This window comes from Dromaius novaehollandiae, chromosome 1, assembly GCF_036370855.1.
Source record: "Dromaius novaehollandiae isolate bDroNov1 chromosome 1, bDroNov1.hap1, whole genome shotgun sequence".
NCBI classification, from domain to species: Eukaryota; Metazoa; Chordata; class Aves; order Casuariiformes; family Dromaiidae; genus Dromaius; species Dromaius novaehollandiae.
In genome coordinates, this window is record NC_088098.1 from 52,548,414 (window position 1) to 52,568,922 (window position 20,509).

The 20,509-nt window shown below is 40.5% G+C and overlaps 1 protein-coding gene across 2 annotated transcripts in view; it reads left to right on the top strand.

Annotated features, from left to right (window-relative positions):
* Nucleotides 1-20,509, top strand: part of MRTFA (myocardin related transcription factor A) — an 88,697-nt gene that overhangs the window by 41,704 nt on the left and 26,484 nt on the right. For both annotated transcript variants that reach the window (XM_064512067.1, XM_026101690.2), the window contains exon 5: nucleotides 17,442-17,507. In XM_064512067.1, coding sequence (XP_064368137.1) covers nucleotides 17,442-17,507 — 66 coding nt within the window. The remainder of the gene's footprint in view (nucleotides 1-17,441; nucleotides 17,508-20,509) is intronic.

Genomic DNA, 20,509 nt, shown 5'->3' on the forward strand with positions numbered 1-20,509 from the left:
AAAAGCCGGATAGAATAAGGCCATGTTTTTTAAGGGAAGGTGGCCAGTGCATGGAATATGCTTTTAGCAGTTGTATTTAGAGGATTTTTCTCTCTTATACAGCTCTAGGACTGCTGAGGCTGCCAAACAAAGCTGTTAAGTTTCTACTCCCTGCTGTCACTCCCCCTACCAAGCCCCTCTATCAGATATAAAAAGCAGATTTTTATTAGATATTAAAAATATTATTACTATTTTTGATTATTTTTATGTGTTTCTTTGAGATTGGAATATTCTTGTCCAAGAAATATGGAAAAAGAAAAGAAAACTGAAATCAAAGTCTTCAAATTAAAAATGGGGAGTCATCAATCCATTAGTATTTGAGGTATTTCCAGATTACTGTGTCTGCTTTGGAGGCAAAGAACTGCAGCACACATCAATCTTGGAAGAAAAAAACAAAACAAAATGCCAGAACTTGCAGCTTGTCTTGTATTTTGCAAGGCATTGATTTTACAGAAGGTGAGCACTCTGCATTTGGATGTGCCAGGATACATCTTTCATCCTATCACTAAACAGCACGAGCTCTTGAGTGCGATAAGATGTAGAATGAGGAAAATGCAATTCTATAGTACTTTAATCAGTAGAACAATGTTTGCTGCTGTCTCAAGTTGAAAGGAATTAAGATAATTGAATTCTTGTATAAGTCTAATGATTTTAAAAGGTGTGGAGCCTCTGCAGAGACTAGCAGTATTCATCTGCATACTCCATCTCTAATTCATGATATTCTAATATCATATGTGATGGGGAAAGCTACTTTCTACTAGTTACCAAACAGGCAGGGTAGGAAAGAGAAGTAGATGATGCTACCTGCTTCTTAGACTTCAAAAGAGAAAAGAATAACCCTTTAGCTTTGCTGCTGCTCCAGGCAATCTCCTGCGTTCTCAGGATGCCTGTTGTATTTGGGTTGTAGCATGCACTGCATTTTGCAGAGCCAAGTCTTAGATGCAGTGGAGAAGCAGACGCACTCACGTCTGAACCCTTATGGAAGCTCTGCAGCTCAAGAATTAGCACTGAGCTGGAACTATAAGGGCTGTTGTGTCTTAGTTTTGGCTGACAGTGGGACCGCTTAGCTCTCTTATCACCAAGGGCAGAAAATTCATGCACTGCTCTTCCTCACTCTTTACCACGAACAAGTGAACGGGTGCCAGTCTACTTTCTCCTCTTCATAAAGCTAGTCAAGTAAGAGACATCTGTATTATGTCGACAGTGTTCATTCCTATTCACTTAATGTATCTCATGAGAAGCAGCTATCTGGATTAGACTTTGTCTTGTTTTCTTGTCTCTGGAAAACAGATGGTATCCTAAATCTGACTGTTTGTTTGTTTGTTTTTGACGTGGAACTTGACATAATGAAGTTTGGGAACTGCTAATTTTTTCCACACCCAAATGTACTTGACATGGGGAAGTCAAACAACATATGCTTATATTTTTCAAAGTATGTGTTGGGGCAGTTATTTGTCAAATTCCTAGAATTCTGAAATCCATAAACATGTTTTCCATTCAAGAATGCTTTGGAGTGATTTGGCTTTTGAATCCTGGAGCCCAGTCTGCAGTTCCTAGATCGTTTAACACAGCAGTATGGTAGTGCTTAATCAAAGATGAGTTAAAGGAATTTCAGGTTTTGGAAAACTTCATAAAGCTACTCAAAAGCTGATTAGCATTCATATGATTCTAGCTTAAAGGTGAATTCTTCCAAAAGTAAATGCCAACTTTGCCACCTCAGTGCAACAGCTTTCATTGGTTGCTCAAGCTAAATACTTTTTGGCAAGTCCTCCTTCAAAAATGTTCAACGTGACTTAGAGGCTGACAGTGAAAATCACCTGTCTTTTTCCAAGATCTGTGTCTCAGGGCCCAGACACACGAACAAGTTACTGCATGCCATCTGATCTGTGGTAGCTATGTGCACATTCTTGGTCCACAGCAAATGTGAGGTAATTTGAGTTAGCTTAGCCTTTGATTAAACTATTAATATCTGTTCAGTACTTTGACGAGATCAAGTCATGCAAGTGCTTGTTAATATATGGGGTTTTTTCACTAGTGGTCTAGGCCTTATTGTCATATGTGTTCAGGCACCTGAAGGTAAAACAGGTCAGTGGCCCATACCTCATCCAGTAGAGGGCAGAAGAACCTCCACAAATAGACTTGGTATCTTTCAACACCGTGGAGATCCCCAGAAAGAGGGATGCCCCTAGCTCTAAGGCATCTCTCAGAGATGCAGGATGTCATTTCTCTGTAAGGGTTAATCGGTGTCTTCCTAGTTCAGAATGGACCTGAAGCTGATGTAGGAGATGTCAGAGTGATGCCTCATGCAAATGCATGGATAAGGAACATCAGAAACGATTCACAAAATGTAAGACATGTCTCTGAATTATGGCCAGATGCATCCAAAATTCAGAATTGTTTATGCAAGTAGTGCTATGACACAGAAGAATACAGAAAATGTGCCTAGCGTCTGGGGAGCTAACCCACTGGCGTTTCTTGCGGCAAATTTAGAGGCGCACCCAGCACATGGGATTAGACTCTCTGTAGCCTAGTGCTGCAACCACTCTTCACAAATGTCTGTGCCACAATGATTGTGACTCTGTTTAAGAGGTGCAGTGAGGATAAGGTAATGATAGGTCAATGGGAGGTGGCTTGAAGCTGGCAGTAAACTGGCAATTTAAATTTATTTTTCCTTAAGTCCCAGTGTGCCTCCTTTGACCGTTTCAGGGTATTTGTTAACTTTATGACATGAACACGTTGAGTGGGAAGCTGAAGGAAAGAGTTAACGGTGAGTGACTGGTGTTTTTGTAAGTCAGATCGGTGGAAGGAGAGTTGTAGCTGAAGTTGTATCCCTGAAGTTGAATTTGCGCATTCTTTTTGGTCCTATTGCCCTAATGTGTTTTTGGTTTTTTTGGATATGACATGTTTTCCCCTCTCAGAGTTTACTGAACTATTCCTGTCAGTGTAATGATCCCCAGCTGTTGCATTTGCCCTAGCTATTTTCATGCTGGGAATGGGAGGAGGAGGAGGAGAGGGACAAGCTAGCTTGTTTACCACACTGTGATCTAATTCATTTTTCAAAAATGTCTACTGTAATTCTTTATCTCAAAGTAACACTAAAAGGAAAGAGTTGTAGACTCAGACCTGCAAGAGCAAGAAGATGTAAAGGACTCGACACCCAGAGGGAAAAAAGAATAGAAAATGGGTGTGGTGCAGCGAGTGCAGCTGTCAATAGCATTTTTGCAGACAACGCTTTGAACTAGTAATGTTACCAAGTAAAATTTGCAGTAAGAACTTTTGGTGCCCTATCAACTTAATTTTCTTCACAGCTGAACTGAGTTGCGTGTTCAACAGCCATGGTGCTGGGGTATTGCTGTTCCCAGGAACTGGGAGGCATGTGAATAAACCTCAGAAAAAAAACCTGTGGCTTTGTAGTTATTAGTTATTCGATAATTATTTGTTGTTTAAAAATGAATAAATCTGTGTTTGTACTTTTAAACAGAAAATGACTGATGCTTAGATCTCCTGGGAGCTGTTCAAGATCAGATGCTTTCTTGGAAACAAAATTGTGATACTTAAGCTCAGATTGCCTGCTTTGCATCCAGAAACAACTTTTTTAGTTAACATACTTGTTCACAGTTCATGCCAGAAAGATGTCACTGTGGTTCTCCTGCCAAAAGAAGATAGGGTCAGTGATGGCTGTGGTCTCTGCTCATATTTTTCAAATCCACACCAGACTGCCTATGTAAATCTAATCTTAGTACTTTATCATCTGTAAGATCTGTCACTGGTCACCTCGGATATTTCAGCATTCTGTCACACCTGTAAGTGTGACATTGATCAGTGACTTAAAGAACACTTATACCAAAAATAAGTGCCTCCTTAGATCTTTCCTTTCATGCCCCAACTCCCATCTCTCCAGTCTTTTCTGAGCATTGAATTACTGATCTTGTCACCTGCGCATCAATAAATTTCAATTCAAAATGTTAAAGCAGCACATTTCTTGGCAAGAACCTTTGCAGCCTACAGTAGAAAATGGGATATGGCCCTGACATACTTTAGGTTTCCAGATGAAAAGATGCAGTGGGCCCTCGTGGGGCAAATTCTGTTTCTTATTCTTGCAGGGGGCCTGTCGATGGATGCATAATCTGCCTAATGGCATAACACGAAGCAGAATTCCCTATTTTCTTTCTGTTATTTGGGCTAGTGGAGGTGAACACAGTGTTTTGTCCTGGACATATGTAAAGTTTACCAACATGTAACATCTCTTACAAAATAAGAGCAGACCTGCAGTAGCTACAGTACATTGCAATATGGTAGTAGCTAATAAGAACAACACATTTGTTTTTGTTGATCAGCGTACTCAGGATTTTTCTTTATGTTGTGATGAGAAGGACAAAAGAACTGTGCAGGTAACCTGCTGTCAAGGTTTATTGTTTTTATAATATAGTAAGTATTGCTCCAAGAAAACATAGATTTTAACTTTCTAGCCTGCAGTTCTGCCATCTAAAGTTAGACCAATCCTGATTCAGCCGGCAAGGAATGTGTAGGAAGGCTAGTAATAAGGAAGAGGTTATACTGCTTCAGGGCATGGATTTCTTCCAAAATTGACAGTGAAAACTGGTGAAACCAAGGCTTTCTGGACACTCTCATTTTAATACAGTCTTTCTAATGTAAGCAATTGTAAAGAAAATCAAAAATAGCTATTTGAAAGTTTTACAGTAGTGTTCCTTATGGTTTTTTTTTCCCCTGGAGTAGTATGGACAGGGATCGTATGTCGCAGCCACGCAGAGGAAGACCTGATTCTGTGGTCTCCACTCCCACGAGCAGCTCAGGGAGTCGAAACTCTGATTGTGGTCTGAGAGCCTATCACTGCTCTGAGGATATTTCCTGTAACTTCTCTGCTATACCCTGCCAGCTGACACATTTAACAGCTTTTTAGCTGTTTTCAGAGTTTTCAGCTCCCTGAAACAGTTGTTGGGGCACAAACATTTTGTGGCATAGCTGGGTGGTTGTGGGGGAACTGGGCGATGTGTTTTGGTTGACAGAAGGAAGAGATCCACTTTGAACTTTCTCTGTGGGGAGTGTCTCCAGCTTCAGGCTGCTAATTGTTTCTCTGGTGATCAGTGCTTGGATAATACAGCTGTGTTTTTTGTAGGAATTGAATGCAGTAGTGGCTATGTTCTTTGGTTACTTATTTCAACAAATTTCATAGCAGTGCTGGAAACCAAGATGTATACGCTCCTTTTGCATAATTTGTTCAGTCTTATGAGCAGCACGTAACCTGTCCCTGTAAACACTCTTGGGGTTTTCTTCCTTATTTGGTGTTCCTGCAAAAATGCTCTTCGTGATGCTCTTTTGATGCTCCTTTTCTTGACTTTCCTTTCCTAAGCTTCCAGGCCTCTGTATTATACCTACATATGAATGTCCTTCTAAGCCTGCTTGCAGCCCCCACCTATTCCACGTTCTCAAATTCTCACTTTTCAGAAGGGGAAGATGACATGTTAGAAGCAAAGAGTACCTTTGTGCCTTACTGAGAGACCGTTTTACTGCTGCTAATAATAGTTGTCACATTGACTGCAGGCAGTTTAGAGCTAGGATTGAGTCTTCAGGACTGGCACGTGACTGTGACGCTAACTACAGGGGTTGCGAGCGCTGTCACCGCTTAGCTATCTCACTGCCTCTTTGCTAGAGGGAGAGAGAGAGAATGGAAACGCGTGTGCCCTTCACTTGCTTCTGCTCAGTGTATTAGCAAAAGTCTACCTCCATTAACAGCTGGAATGAATCTCCCACCCTGTGTGTTGAGTGCAGGGGCACCTGCTGCTACCTGCTGCCTTTTCTGTGCCCTTCAGCAGAGAACTGAGCCAACAGCAATATTTTAAACCGCTGCAGAATTTGTCCGCCGGTCTGAAGTCAGGGGTCAGGCAGGCCATTCTGGACTGCTGGGGCTTTTTTGGTTTGCTGATTGATCTGTTACACAGAACTGTATTATTTATATATTTATAGCTATGATAGCGCTTAGGGACTAGGTTGAGCATCGCAGCCTCATTCGTTTTCAGTGCTGTACATCTTCCTTCCTGGAAAAACATAAAGTGTCTTGGAGACCTGTAGTCTAGTTTTGAAAGCAAGTGACTAAGCAAAGAGAAAGGGAGTAAAAGGTAGTAGACAGATGTGTGTGATCTCTGTTAAAAGAATTCAAGGGAATTTGATGTGCTTTTTGTGTGTAATTTAAATTTGGGGGGTCAGCTGCGGGGAACTCATTTCTAACGTAGACGAATATGATGACCATAGCTTAAATTTGTAACTTTTTTGTAAGTAGAATTGTGATAGAATTTGTACTTAAACTGCAAAGAGATGGCAGTCTGTTGCAATGCAAAGGCAGGGATCTTTATCTGAACCTTTGTTCTTTGCAAACTTTGAGAAAACAGCAAAGGTATTTCTCACTAACTTGAATTGTAGCATCCACCAGAAGCTCTTGCTAAAAGAGGCTGCTGGATTTTGGACATTAGTTGGTGGCAGGAATGCTAGCCAGATAGGGAGAGCCACGAGTCTATATTTTGCCTGTAATGTGTGTGTTTGGCCACCTTTGTTCCATGTCAGTACAGTCAGTCAAACCGAAGCTTGGAGAGAGATGCTCTAGCCAGCTAGTTTAAAGTTACGATGACCAGCTTTCTGTGTTCTCTATATAATAGGCTAATTGCTTCTTCCAAAGAACTGCTGTTTTTGCATTTAAATCTGCATACTTCTAAGTCTTTCTTCTACCACTTGCAAGAAATGCATTTTCTCTAATTTGCATTTGGTTTCAATAAACCAAACTTTTCTATGTGGTTAAGAACCTGAAACAGTCTTGGAAATGTAGTGTTATTCCACATTTAAGTGGAAAACCCAATAGGACAGTTCATATGTGGAAATACCACAGCTGTTGCCCCAGAAATTCTGTGGTATCTTGACCATCGGATGATTTTAGTGGAGGGAGCTTTTAACTTTTATCTGTAGAGGGTGCCCTGTGGTAGCAGGAAGGCTGAAGCATTGGGCCAGTACAGTCTCTGAGAAATGTTTAAGGAAGTTTTGGTTTCTGAGAAGTTGTTAGTATACTGGAGCTGTCTGCTATAGCAGAAATTGCAGTATGGCAGGTGAGCTGTAAAGGGAAAATACTAGACTGTCTCTCTTCTTGTAGCTGAAAGAAGCATGGAAGATTTTCTTATCAATATTAGTTTTATAAACTTGTCTAATCAATTTTGTATTTTATGAATGTGTCTTGGCACTCAAGACTTGAATTTCTTTTCTGTTTAATGGAAGCACATAAAACAGGCTATCCATTAAGAGAAGAAAGCTAGCAAACTCTTGAACCCAGAGTTTTAAATAAAATGAAAAATTGCTCAGATTCTGATTTTTCTAAACAAGATGTTCTTTCTTTTTTCTGCTGTATCATTTTTCAGAAAAAATATAAATAACTCATGTGTCTGATCTTTGAGGAAAATAAAAAGATCGGACCTCTTTCTTCTTACAGGCAGAGAGATATCTAGCTTCACAAGAAAAAGAATGAAAAGGCTGCAAACTTACTTTTCCCATGTGCAGCCTGCCATTTGTGCTGTCATATTAGTAGACATCTATAGATCTGATTGCCAGGATATGTCTGCCCATTTCTTCTTTTTCCTTCATTTGTCCTTCTGTGCCACATCATATTAAGTTAGTTCGGAAAATTTCTTTCAAGGGTCTTCTTTGCAAGGTGGTTCAGGGCAATGTTAGTTCCTCCTTGTTCTTTGTTTCATGGAAACATATAGATCAGTATAAACTGTGACTCAAGTTTACATTACAGATGGGAAATTCTCTGTGAAGTCAGAAACATTTCCCCCCCCAGTGTTTCTCTTTGAGCAACAAGGGATATATAGATGGCCCCAACAAGCAGTAATTACAGAAAATATTTACTCTCCCATGATACCGGTGTGTCAATATTATATAGACTTTTCTACATAATATTTTGTTATAAATCCGTCTTGTTGGAGCATGCTTGGTAGCCAGATTGCATAGATATGGATAAGTGCCTACTTATTCACATGCTTTATTTTTACCTAACCAGTATTTCTGGGACTAAATGATTTTATAAGAATCAGTAGATTGCACAGAAAGAAAACCAACTTTTCCTGTTGACAAGCTTGTTGCACATTTTTGCATGTCGCGTATCTTACTAAATATTCCCGGTTACATGTATAGCAAATTAATTTCTTGAAGTCCCATTTTAACAGTTATAATGAGTGCTGAAATGGCCTGCTATGCATACCAAGATTTTATGATAAAAGTGGGCTTCCAGTCTATCAATAAAAAGACAACTTTACTAATAGTAATACATTTATGTAAAGGATTTTAAAATGAGGTTTAACATTAACATTAAGGAAGACAAAAGCTGACACTTCATTAAAAAGTAGCAATGATTAAAATTGCATTAAAACCCCCTAAAGTTTACATGTTTAATGGAAATGGTGGGAGTTAAATTATGAAGGAGGGACATAAAGGCAAGTGCATTAAGATGCACAGAAACAGCTAGGGTTTGTTTTAAAACAACATAAAAAGAACTCCGCAAAATTCATCATAACTTTTGATTATATCAACACTTCTGCATCTATTTAGGTTCATATATGTGATTAATGCCCATGAAAGAAGCACGTATAACTGTTTGCAAAATTGAGGACTGAGAGCGTAAGCATCTCAGACTGCGGACTGGGTCTTGCTTTGCCTGGGTGCGCTTAGAACGCCTGGGCCACCTGGAGCCCTCATGAACCACCACAGAGGAGAAATTACTCTGCCCTGTCTAGAGGTTAGATCAAAGTATGTTGTGCTGCTTTGGCCACGCTGCTGTTTTTGTTTGCTTTGTAACATTATAACGAAGGTAAAATTACTGTAAATTCACTTTTTAATTAACATTACTTGGTATTGAAGTCTCAGGAATGACCTGGCCAGGTAGGCTGTTTCTCTATGTTCAGAGTGTGAGCCAGCCACCTTGTGGTAATACCTGGGGATGGAAATACCGCCTTTGGCTTTTGATTGTGTTGCTTCCAATTCCATATTCTTTTGGGGCCAGTTTTTTCTGTGGGGTAGGATCTTTGATACTGCTAAATTAACATTATCAAAGAATCTGTATTGGTTTGTCTCCACTAAATTCACTATTTAACGTCCCATAAAATTGATTCATTAAAAAATAATACATGTAAGTGATTCAGCATCCTTGGAAAACATTTAAAAAACTGATTCTTTTTCATATTTCTCTTTCAACAGTATTCTCCCAACAGATAACACTTAAAGGGAATATTGCCCTGTGGCTGTTTTTTGCTTCTGGTAGTCAAAACTAGTCCTTTGAAACACAGTCACATAGACAGTGCATCTAATATATCAGCAGGCATGTGTGAGTTGCACGTCACGTTAATGGTTTTATATGAGCCCAAGAACATTTTGGGCTGTAGAAAAACTGTAGAAACTTTGAAGAGGGTGATTTTATCAAGAAAAAAGCTCCTCTTCTCCTGAGGGTGAGAGTCAATTTATTCTCTCTCTTCCTCCTCTTTTTGTTCTTAAATGTCCAGCTGAGATGGCTAGACTTGCTCCTTTTCTGTACTTTTCCACTGCTTTTAAAAGCTTCTGGGCATTTGAGAGCCTGAAGGCTTTTGGAAGTGCTGGATGGTAAAAGCTAGTATTATGTGACCCACATTACATCCCTGGATTGCTATTAGCACATCAGCTGTGAAATGTTGTGATAGTTGTTGCTTTGGAAGTGAAGGATCTGTTTTGTTTTTTAAGAAACTCTTCAGAGAGGGTTTAGGTCTACATCAGGCAGAACTGTGCTCCTGTTCCCATCTGTACAGGATTTTAATGCTTACAAGAAGTTACTAAAAGGATAAGAAAGAAAAGGTGGTTATGAAGAAAAGTTTCAAGTCTTCTATAATACATGTGCCTTTGATGCAGCCATATGGCTTTTCTTGGTTAAGCCTCCTGTTTGGCTTTGTGTCTGTGACCTTCTCTGTTGTATAAGCAGAGCTGGGAAAGGAGGTTATCAATGTTCATAAATATTCACTAAACTGATAAGACACCTGCCCACCTAAGCGTATTGCAGTAGAACATGTGGATTTCTACAGTGCTGCTAAGAAATCCACTTTCATCATTTATGTGATCCGTAATAAGGAACCACTCCTGATCCTGGTTTTGTTTCCTGTTCAGCATTTGCTCCTCTTTGCTTGTAGGGAGACTGATCACCATCCCAGTTCTCACAAAGAGAAGAGCACGACATGAATATAAATAAGTTGGTTTTGCCTCTAGTGTGTACGTAACAATTGTAAGAGACTTGTAACAATTTAAGAGACTAAAACAAATTCTCCTTCTCTTCTTTACCACCGCAAACCTCTTTTTGTCCTTGGTAGGGTTGCTAAGAAGAGATGAGGAAACTGCCTGCATTTTAATAGCAGCCGTTGTTGCTGCAGTAGAGAAAAGCGGTAGTGGAATGTGAGTTAGTCTCAAATAGTAAAGAAATACACTTCTGCTTAACTATCCCTTTGCTCAGGCTCACTCCCAGCCATTCTTTCAAATGCATTCAAAGGACTATAATCACATCACGACAACAGTGGATGCTTGCAAATTGTGAGGATCAACAGTGGACCCTGCTGCTTCTTCTTCACCCCACAAAGGGACAAATTTTTGGCATTCCCTTCCCTGGGTAGCAAACTGCCATATAATCCCTGCAGCTTGGGTGTCATTTACAGTCTGCTTCACTTAAATGCTTCTCTGTTAACTGCACAGTCTGCCTAAACACAAAGCCAGTATGTATTCCCCATCAGCAGTTAGTGGATTAAAATGCTGTTATACTCAGAAAATTGCCTTTAAAAAAGGCCAAGAAAGTTGGCTTTTCTTTGTTGTTAATCACCGTTCTAGCCAATTCCATGTGGTATGGTGTGTGTTGTTGGCAGTGCAAGAAAAATGCAGTTTGGGGGGAAAACATGTTGACTTCAGCAGTTTGAGAGTAATTTTCAGAATTGATTTTGACCATCGTATACTCCCTCACTGATCACAAACTATCATAGCTGAAATTTTTTTGTAGCTTCTTGTTGACACTACAGAAAACTCTGTAATCCTAACTGCCCTTTGCCGCTTCGGTATATAAAGATTTTGTAATTGGAACTGAGCAGATGCTGCTCTTGCTGATACATGAACCTGAATCTAAGCTGGCTTCCCGTTGAAGCATGAAAGTTCTAGTACGAGTCAACATTTGTTTTTAAGCCAGCGTAGTTGAAAAATGCTCAGAGACCATTTCTGGAGTGAGAGGAAGGTTTTCTCACTACCTCTCCAAGCGAGTGAATTTGGGTATAAATTGAGGGTGCAACTTCCGTTCAAACCAATGGCAAACATGCTGCATATTCCAAAATGGGATTTGGTGTTGGCTCCTGAGCAAATGGGACTACTTAATACATCAGAAATTAGGAAAAAATACTCTTCTTGATGTAATTAGAGTGCCTGTAGGTGGCTGAGTGATAAATGCAATGGTGGCTTCACCTCTCAAAGCAGCAGTTAGCTTAACTTTGCCATCTGTCAGAGGCCACTGTTGCGCACAGAGCTATGATGGTTTTGTTCAGTAAATGTTCCCATGCCGTCAAAGACTTCACTTTTGGTTGCGTGTTACGATTAAGCGGGTTACGTGCATGCTGTTGGTTTCGTCTAACGGTGTTATACAGAGAGTACTGAAAAACTGAAAAATACACTTGTGGGCTGCAAATGGTGGCCTAGCGCCATGGCGCTTCGGCTGCGCTCCTAGTGAGCCAGATCAGACCTAGTCAGTGCTAAGCCAGTGAAAATTCTCCTGGGAGATCATTGGTGCTACAGAAAGGTGGAGGTGTTGCTGTACTAAGGGGCAGGTTTCCCTTGCAGCTTCTATATTAGTGCTTTCTTGTGAGGTGAGTGGATGCTGTAGCACAGAGCTTTCGAATGTGGTGTGCAGAGGTGCTGAGCAGCTTACAAAGAAGTGACTGTGAGCCTTTATGGATATTAAAGTGCATAGTTCGCTTTTTACTGCTTTTACTTGTGTTTGCACTTTCTCCAACTTGGATAATGAAGTTAGGCTAATTTCACTTGTTCTTTGGTAGTTTCACTTTCTAATCATCCAGCTTATTGAGTGGGTCGCAAGGATGAATTTTTATATCAGGCAAAGTGCTTCCACTGCATTTACAAAATCAATAAACCATGTCTACGAGCATACGGACATAACGTTACTAGTTAATATGCACAGTTTATGTCTGAATGGCCCTTGCCCTCTCCCTCCTTGCACCAGTCTCCTGCACTGAATTCCAGCGTGGGCTGTGCGTTCTGCCTCCCTCGGTTCCTCCAGGGAGTTTCATTTGGCTCCGTTAGTCTTCCTCACTTTCTATTCTGCGCTATGGCCACTGCTTGAGCGGTGTAATCCACCCTGTGGCTATACTTGATCATTACCTTGTGCCTTTTGGGATATCCCAGAAGAAAAGGTTTTATAAAAATATGAAATCTGCTTTGGCCGTGAGGCTCTGTTCTGCGTGTGTTAGGCCTCGCCACAAGCTGCAGTTCGGAGCAGAACTGCGTATCTTGCTTTGCTCGTTCTCATGAAACAGGAAATGCAGCGTTTTTCTTGTTGTTGTCAAAAACCTATCATGGTGTGTGACATACTTCCCAAGGTGAGAGCATTTTTTTTCTGTTAACATGTTTTTTCGAGGTGCAGGGGTTGCCGTGTAATTTCCGTGGTAGTTCTAGTCACGCTGTTGAACACGAAACGTGGCTTAGAAGTGGAAGGGCTTTCAGGTATGCCTGTGTAAGGGGAGACAAGCTGTAGCAGGTTTAGATGACAAGCTGCAAAAAAACAACTTAGCTCACCAGAACCATTTGTTTTCGCTCCTGCTTGCCACCACTGCACCTGTCCCATTGCTGGAGTTGTAAGGAGAAGAGCGTCCTGACAGTGCCCCTATGGGTGCAGCCTCTGCTTGTAGAGCTTGTGCTGCTGAGTTCCCACCAGCCTCGAGTAGGTGGACAGTAAGCTCTGCTCTTTGAGGGTGTCTGTGGGTTCACTATTAAAGCAGTTCTACAGTGAGACGAACAAAAAATAGTAAGTCTTGCTGTGTTTCACTAACAGTACAGCTCTGTTGATAGTACCTGTATTGCAATGTTACTTGTCTGTTAGCACACACCCACGCAAGTGCTCCTCTGCCCCTCTCTAAACGGCTGCCAGCAGTCCTCTCTGCCGTCTTCCAGGTTTCTCTGGAATGCTTTAGTAATTCTTGAAATAGTTCATTAGAGAGTTAAAACCAGCGTTCAGACTTTAATTAAATTTCAGAATTTTTCTACTTGTGAAATGCATCTGTTATTCCAGTTTTGTGGAGGGAAAACTAGACAAGCATTCAAAGCTTACAAAATGCTTCACAAGTTATGGCACAAGTTGAATAAAGAGGCAAATGAGAGAGTCCTAGTATAAAACTTATTTTCTAGCCAGCAGATACATACCGTCTTTTACATGACCTGTTTGTTTTTCCTAAATTGAAAACTAATTTAGAATTTAAGTGCACTGGTAAAGGAAACCAAAAAATGTTGGTTTGTGATTGAAAGAGCTACACCCCAGTTTGTCTTGGAGTAATTTTGAATTTCTCTCGTCATTCTAGACTTTTGGCTGAGCTCCATGTACAACAGCCTTGGATTGGCTCTTGGGACATCTGTTAATCTATATATAGGATTCACACACTTGCACACGTAAACAGGTGATCTCCTAAATATATGAAATGGCGTTTGGAACTCCAAGTACTTATTTAAGGCAAAGTGAATTCAGGAGTGAACTGAATTAAACCTTTTTGCCCTCCTCCCTGTCCCTCTAATAAACTGTACTGGGGGGAAAGTGCATTATGTGCTGGTAATAACTTGCACTTAATATCTACATATATACATTCATAAATCCCAAGAATTACTTAGTGCCAATTAAAAATATTCTGAAAATGACCTTTTCCTATTCCCCAATTTAGTCCTCTTGATAGTTGGTAATTTTTTGCCATGGAAGGACATAGTGCTTGAAAATAAAAGATACATTTAATGAGTAGAGAAAAAGGGTAGTAGATGGTAGCTGATCTACATAAATAAGTTATATTTAGAAAATTAATAAGGGAAGCTGAAGTCAGGAAGAGAATTTTAAATCATTCGATGAAATCTCTGGTTGTGTTGCTGAGACTGATTGCTAATAAATCTGGGAATAGTCAGGAGACCTCAGAAGAGTGAAAGAGAAGTGACATTTTGCATCACTAGTGAAAAAGGGCAAGTGAGGTAAAGAGCGGTGAATCTGATACATGTTCCAGGAAGAAACTATGGAAAAATTGATAAAGAATTTAGATGTTATAAGAATAGAAGCATAATCCTGCTATTCAGTTTTTCAGTTTTTGCAAAACAGGTCTGCTCAAATGCAGCCTTTTTGTTTTGATACTAGAAATTTGGTTGCAAGAGGTGTGGTCTGGTATGGGGTCTGTAACTTAATAATGCAGTATATTTGATTTAAAAAATCTCTCTGAATTCAATGAAGCACTACTTAAACAGATTAAGAACTGACTGTAATCAAAGAAAGTAAAGTGTTTCTAGTTGGGATGAGCCTGGTGGGTCTGGAAACAAATGTAGGATGACTGCTAGTAAAGTTGTGGGTGGAAGGCACAGATAATTGTAATGACATTAAAAAATTGCTTAGATCATTTAGGCAAACAGACCAATTGTACAAAACACGTGCAAATACAGCTGAGTGCAGTTACGCACCAAAGGAGCAGGAAACGCAGGTGATACCTGTGTGGGGGAGTTTTCTTCTGAAAATCAGTGACCCTGGGAGGGCAAAGGTAAGTAGCCCTAGCGAGGCAAATAGTAGGTATAGTGGGAAATAGTCGGAAAGGTAAGTAGTCCTAGCAAGTAAATATGGCAGTGCTGTGGCAAAAAAGGGCTAATAAATACCTTGCTAGATGTGTAAGTGGGAAGAAATGAGTAATAATGAGATTATCTGCATGTAAAGTTGGGGAGACTGATGCTGTAGGTCTGTGCCTAGTTTGTCTACATTTAGTGAGACATGCTAATTCAGGACATGGAAACAAGCCCCCCACATGACTCAAGAATGGAAAAAATGCTACATAGTGAGAGATTTAAGGTTCAGTTACCTACAGAGCTGCAATTACTTGGTGGCATACTGCTGCTGGAAGGGGAAGTCTCTCCCCCACCTTATGTTAGCTTTAGCAAATATCTGACTGTACAGTAGTCCTGTTCAGCTCACTAACCTGACAGGAAACTATTTGCTTTTTAGGTTGGCTGTGTTTTCTGTCAAGCTACTGAGTCCAGTCACCAGTCAGATGAACTGATGGAGGGAGGGAGAGATTGACTCTATGTGGCAGCAAGCTGCTCAACAGCTCAGTTAACTTCTAGCTAGGCTCCTGAGGTGGGTTTCCAGGGCGACTTAAGTTGATTCAGATTGTCCGCCACGGTCCCATCCGTTCTGTTGGCACTGGTGCTCGTGTAGCTGTGTCATCACCTGGTTCAGGCTTTGACCCACCTCAGAACCAATCCAACAAATAAAAAGCTCTGTGAACAGGCCCGCTGTGAGATCTTATTAACGCTCCTGCCAGCCCAAAAGTGGGAGTGCGATTGCATGGTTGGGTGAGAGGAAGAGTCTGGGACTACCACTTCTGTTTGCAGTTTCGCAGCCAAACGAAGGGCCTGTTCCTTCCCCTGTGCGTTCCCTCCTCCATCGCTGGCTCTTGTCTGATCCTGCACAGAATTAGCATAGGGCTTTAACTCCCTCTCTCCCTTCCCCTTATTGAAATAAGTTGTTTCCTCCCTAGGATGCATATGTTAAGAAATCCTAGTTTAGCCTATGAAAAAGAGGAGAGGTAACCTGACACTGTATACAGAAGTAGCTCCACAGGTAGGAAATCTGTTCTGATGGTCATAAACCTTTAATAGAAAGATATATTAGGAGCCTACAGAAGTTGAAGCTAGACAAGTCCAAGTGAAAATGCAAGTGTGCATTTAAGTGAAGGTGGTTAGCCACTGTGCAAATAACCAAGGAAGATAGGAGATTTTCATCTCCCGTTAACTTCATATGAAGACTTAGATGCCTTACTGGAGGATGTATCTTAGCCAAATGCAAACTGCAAGTAGGAGATTTGAAGAAATAGGTAAAGCATGATGATGTGTGTAAGTAGATCAGGTGGCATCTTTTCCTTCAGTATTTTGGTGCCTACTTTAGGGAAGGTACAGTATAAATTTGGATATTATGTATGAAAGGAATTTATTGGACAGAAAAAGTATTTGAGAAAGGAAGTATGAGGGTTATAATAGGATCGTATGGTTAGACTGCAGTTTTGCATCTGGTGTTGCTATTACATTTGTGTGGACTTCTGTGAACTACACAACAGACATCAGCTTGACAGAGGAACTAAAATTAAAACAGGGAAAAGGCCATGCCATTAATTTTATAATGTGTTGAGTACCCAACATCATTTTTGATTGTAACAGAGTTTAGTATCTATCAATGTTCACTCAGGTTGTCCTAATTTGATACATGTTTGTGTGTGCGTGTGTGATTTTTTTTCTTCAGTTTTGAAAGGTTCCTTTCATATGGGAGCTGTCCTTGATTGTTCATACGAACAATTTCCAAAATAGTGTTTTGATTATACAGTTTAAATAAAAACTGCTATTGTAACCTAAATGTTGAAATTATGAGTGTACCAGAGATTTGTATTAGAAACAAATAATTTTATTTCATAAAAATAATACTTATGTGCCATTTCACTAAAATAAATAGGAAAAATTCTTGTGAGAAAGGATTCCTTTTGTTATGGAACAAGGACACTTCTAGATATATCATGATATTTCACTTCCATGAGTTGTTTCAGAAAGTAAACGAATTTCTGAATTGAGAAAGGAAATCAGCCTTGCAATTTAGAGAAATCTTAATGACCAGTAATTTTGTCATATCAATTTAATCTGCACATGGCAATTAGAGCTTTGGAGTCACTTGCAGTTTGGGTGTCACAGTGTTTTTACTGGAGTACAGTCAGCCTGTGTTTGTCTTTGTTTGTTTTTTGATATTAATGGTTTGGAAAGAACGTGGTGCTCTAGAAAGAATTGAGAAACAGGCCTGGCTTTGCGGATTTTTATCACCCTGCCAAGACCCTTTGCAACTTCCTCTCCTTGTTGCCCGCAGCAGAATACGGAAACCTTACTGCTTAAGGCTACTTCTGCAATTGCAGTAGTGTAGGGGAGTAGGGTGTGTGGGGGGGTGTCTTTCTGTTCTGCTGCTCATTAATGTCTTGGCATCCAAAGAAGAAAACCAAATGCATCTGAAAATGAGTCTTTCGTTGTTTCTCACGCTGATGGGTTTCCTTCTCTTCCCTCTCTCTGCTGTTGTGCAGTGCTGCAGTTGAAGCTCCAGCAGCGACGCACACGGGAGGAACTGGTGAGCCAAGGGATCATGCCGCGTAAGTACCACTCTTTTTCTTATTTTTTATGCCTCTTTTTGAGTGGAGGCTGGTTTCACATATGATTTAAAACATCTAATTCTCCATTTCTGGATGAAAGATACCGTATCTAAGAGCCCCACCCTATTTCACTCAACTTTCTCCTTCTTAAGTGTTGGTGCTCTAGGTATGGGGCCATCTCTGATACTGAGGAATAGTGTGATGGCTCTAAGCCTAGCTGCACTCCAAAACAGCAGTTGTATTTGATCACAGTGGAGAACAGTCTTCTGGAGAACATGCTATGTTAGAAGGGCCTTACATATTTAATGCGTGCTGGTAATCGCTTTTTTAACAGGCTTCCTGCCTCTGCAGTTTCTGTTCTTGTTTATCAGCTCCCCAGACCTTTGAGGCAGTTGTAACTTTGTATGTATATATTCTACAAACCTGATCAAATGTGGCAGTGTGTACAGGTTGTTGACCAACAAGGGGCCATGCCCTATGTTTGCAGCTTGAAACATAGCTAGGAAGAGCCGTGTGGGCATCAGCCAGTCCCCTTGCCGCAAGGGGAGGTGAAAACTGCAGAGCTGAAAAACTTTAATGTACCTGTCTGGGTGGACGCATAGGATGTACCCTAATGCCAAATTTTGATACATTCACGGCCAGATTAGTGCTCAAGATTTTTTTTGTTTTGTTTCTCCCAGTCCCTATGAAAAGATCTGCAACAAATAGTTTTACTGTGCTTTGATACCTCTGAACTAGATGACATACAGGTAACAAATCAAGGCAAGACCAAAGAACAAGTGTTTTATTTTTCAATTCAATTTTATTCCTCTTGCCAGCTTTAGCAAAAGGCAGTGGGCCAGCTAAATGTTTTCTTCTTTGAAAATCTTTTCCCCTCCCCCATCTCACACGCCTTATTGGAAGACAAGGTAATGATGAGGAGTTTCTCACTCCTCCTATTTCTGGGGTGCATGTTGTAATATGACACAGTGATGTGGCTTAGACTTTGTTAAAGTCAGATGGTTAGGCTGTCAGCTCCCTCTCTGAATGAAGAGAAGCTGTCAGCACCACTCTGTAAGCCGAAGTGGCTCACTGGAAGGTAGTGACATGCCCAAGATGTTTCTAGGACCCTCTCCTTAAAATTCTGTTACCAAATTAAAAAGGAAAGATGGGCCTGGCTGGATATATTAAATCATGCCGCTCTTGTTATTTTTACCTGGAGAACTCATATAGGTGCTTCTACCGAATACACTCACTTGCTTTTAGATGAAAGTATAATGTCCCAGTGGCTGGGTGCTTTTGCTAATGCTTCCCAGGAGAAAATGCTCCTGGCTTTTTTGTGGTCTCTTCCTTTAGATAGATATGCATACGAATACTATATTAGATTATTTTCAGTACTGACTTTCTTCAAAGTGTGGCTGGCCAAACTTGTGACTTCTGAAAGTGGTCTGTTTTGCAGGCCCTTTGAAAATGAGGGTCTTTCAAGTAATTCAAGCAAGGCACCCAGAGTAATTAGTCAGTCTTACAGTTGCTTAAAATATAGCCTAAATAACTAGTCTTTGCAGACTAGTGGCCTTCCTTGCTTCATTTGTATCTCTTATGTGTGAGTTTTACCACAGACTGAAGAAGAAGGCTCAATAAGACGTCCGTGTAAAAATATTGGCAACACATTAAAGGTCCTTTCTGAAATAAATGTCTTGGCAGATCTATTCTAAACATGATTTAAAGCCAGTTCCCTTCAAGTAATGGTATCATTTACCAATACCTGCCAATTGGAAATAACCACACGCGGAGATATGTTTAAAACATTATTTGGCTGGGCCATTTTTAATGAGAAGATCAGATGTGAGATAAGTTGTGCTACTTCAAGCAAAAGTCCCATTTTTAACCTGAAAAGTACAGAGGATGACTAAGGGCCATGTTCCTCTTGAAGGCTTTGCAGAACCGTGACAGCTTTGCTTCTACTCTCAGCACTTCAGAATAGATATTTTTACTTGCCAGTGGGAATGTCCAGGTTTCTCTCTATTCTTTCATGTCTCTTCCCCATACACTCTGTCTGTGAAATAATTTAGTTACTTAATTGTATTCCCGTGCCTTCTGCTACTGAAGATGGCTATACTGCACCCCATTTTTCCCTCCCAAGTTCTTTCAGCAGGAAACAGAGGAGCCCCATATCATGCTTTTAAGAAAACATTAGATCAGAGAATCCAGAGGATGAATTAAATGAGCTGCTGTTCTCTCTCCTTGTGAAATGCTGTTTGGCTTCTAGCTTTTATTTTCCATCTGAAGAGCCTGGGCACTCTTGAAAGTGTGTGGTGGTAGTTGAGTTTGCATGTACATTAGCATTGTAACTTGGGTCGGGAATGTGCTTTTGAAATGAATCTCCTGATTACACCTGCCTGCTGGGCTTTGCTTTGCACCAGGAAATGGTCTCAGAGTGCAAGGGCTGGATTAAATTGGGATGAAACTAAACTGAAGAATATTCTCCTTCAGCCAATGAATGTTCAGTCCATGAGACCAGACTAGAGCTTGTCTGAGACAACACCCCCCCCATAAATATGTGTAGTGTGAATGTCAGTTCCTCAGCATCAACTGTTTTCTCTGCAGATTTGCTCCTATTATGCTATACTACTTGTTCATTTAGATTTAGCCTTTAATACACTTCAGTTCTTGGATCTTGTAGCTGAACGGACCTGCAAAAATCTATAAACCATGTACGGAGGGAGTAAAAGTTTTTGCTTTGCAATGTGCAAGCTCGCTTTGACACCTTTGGTTCCGCTACTGCAACATGAGTCTTAGGTAATGTTTAGATTCAGCTTGGTGCCCTAAACAGAGAATTGTATTTCAGGCTTCCTTTAACAGAAGTTTTTTAGACACTAAAACTGAGGAGTGGGAGAAGATATGTTAGTAAAGGGGTTGATGCTCACATTAAAGTAATAATGAGAATCATATTGCTCCTGCTTTGCTTGTTCAGAACAGAGCTGGGAATTGATTATTTTGTTTCCATGTGGAATTTTGTTTAT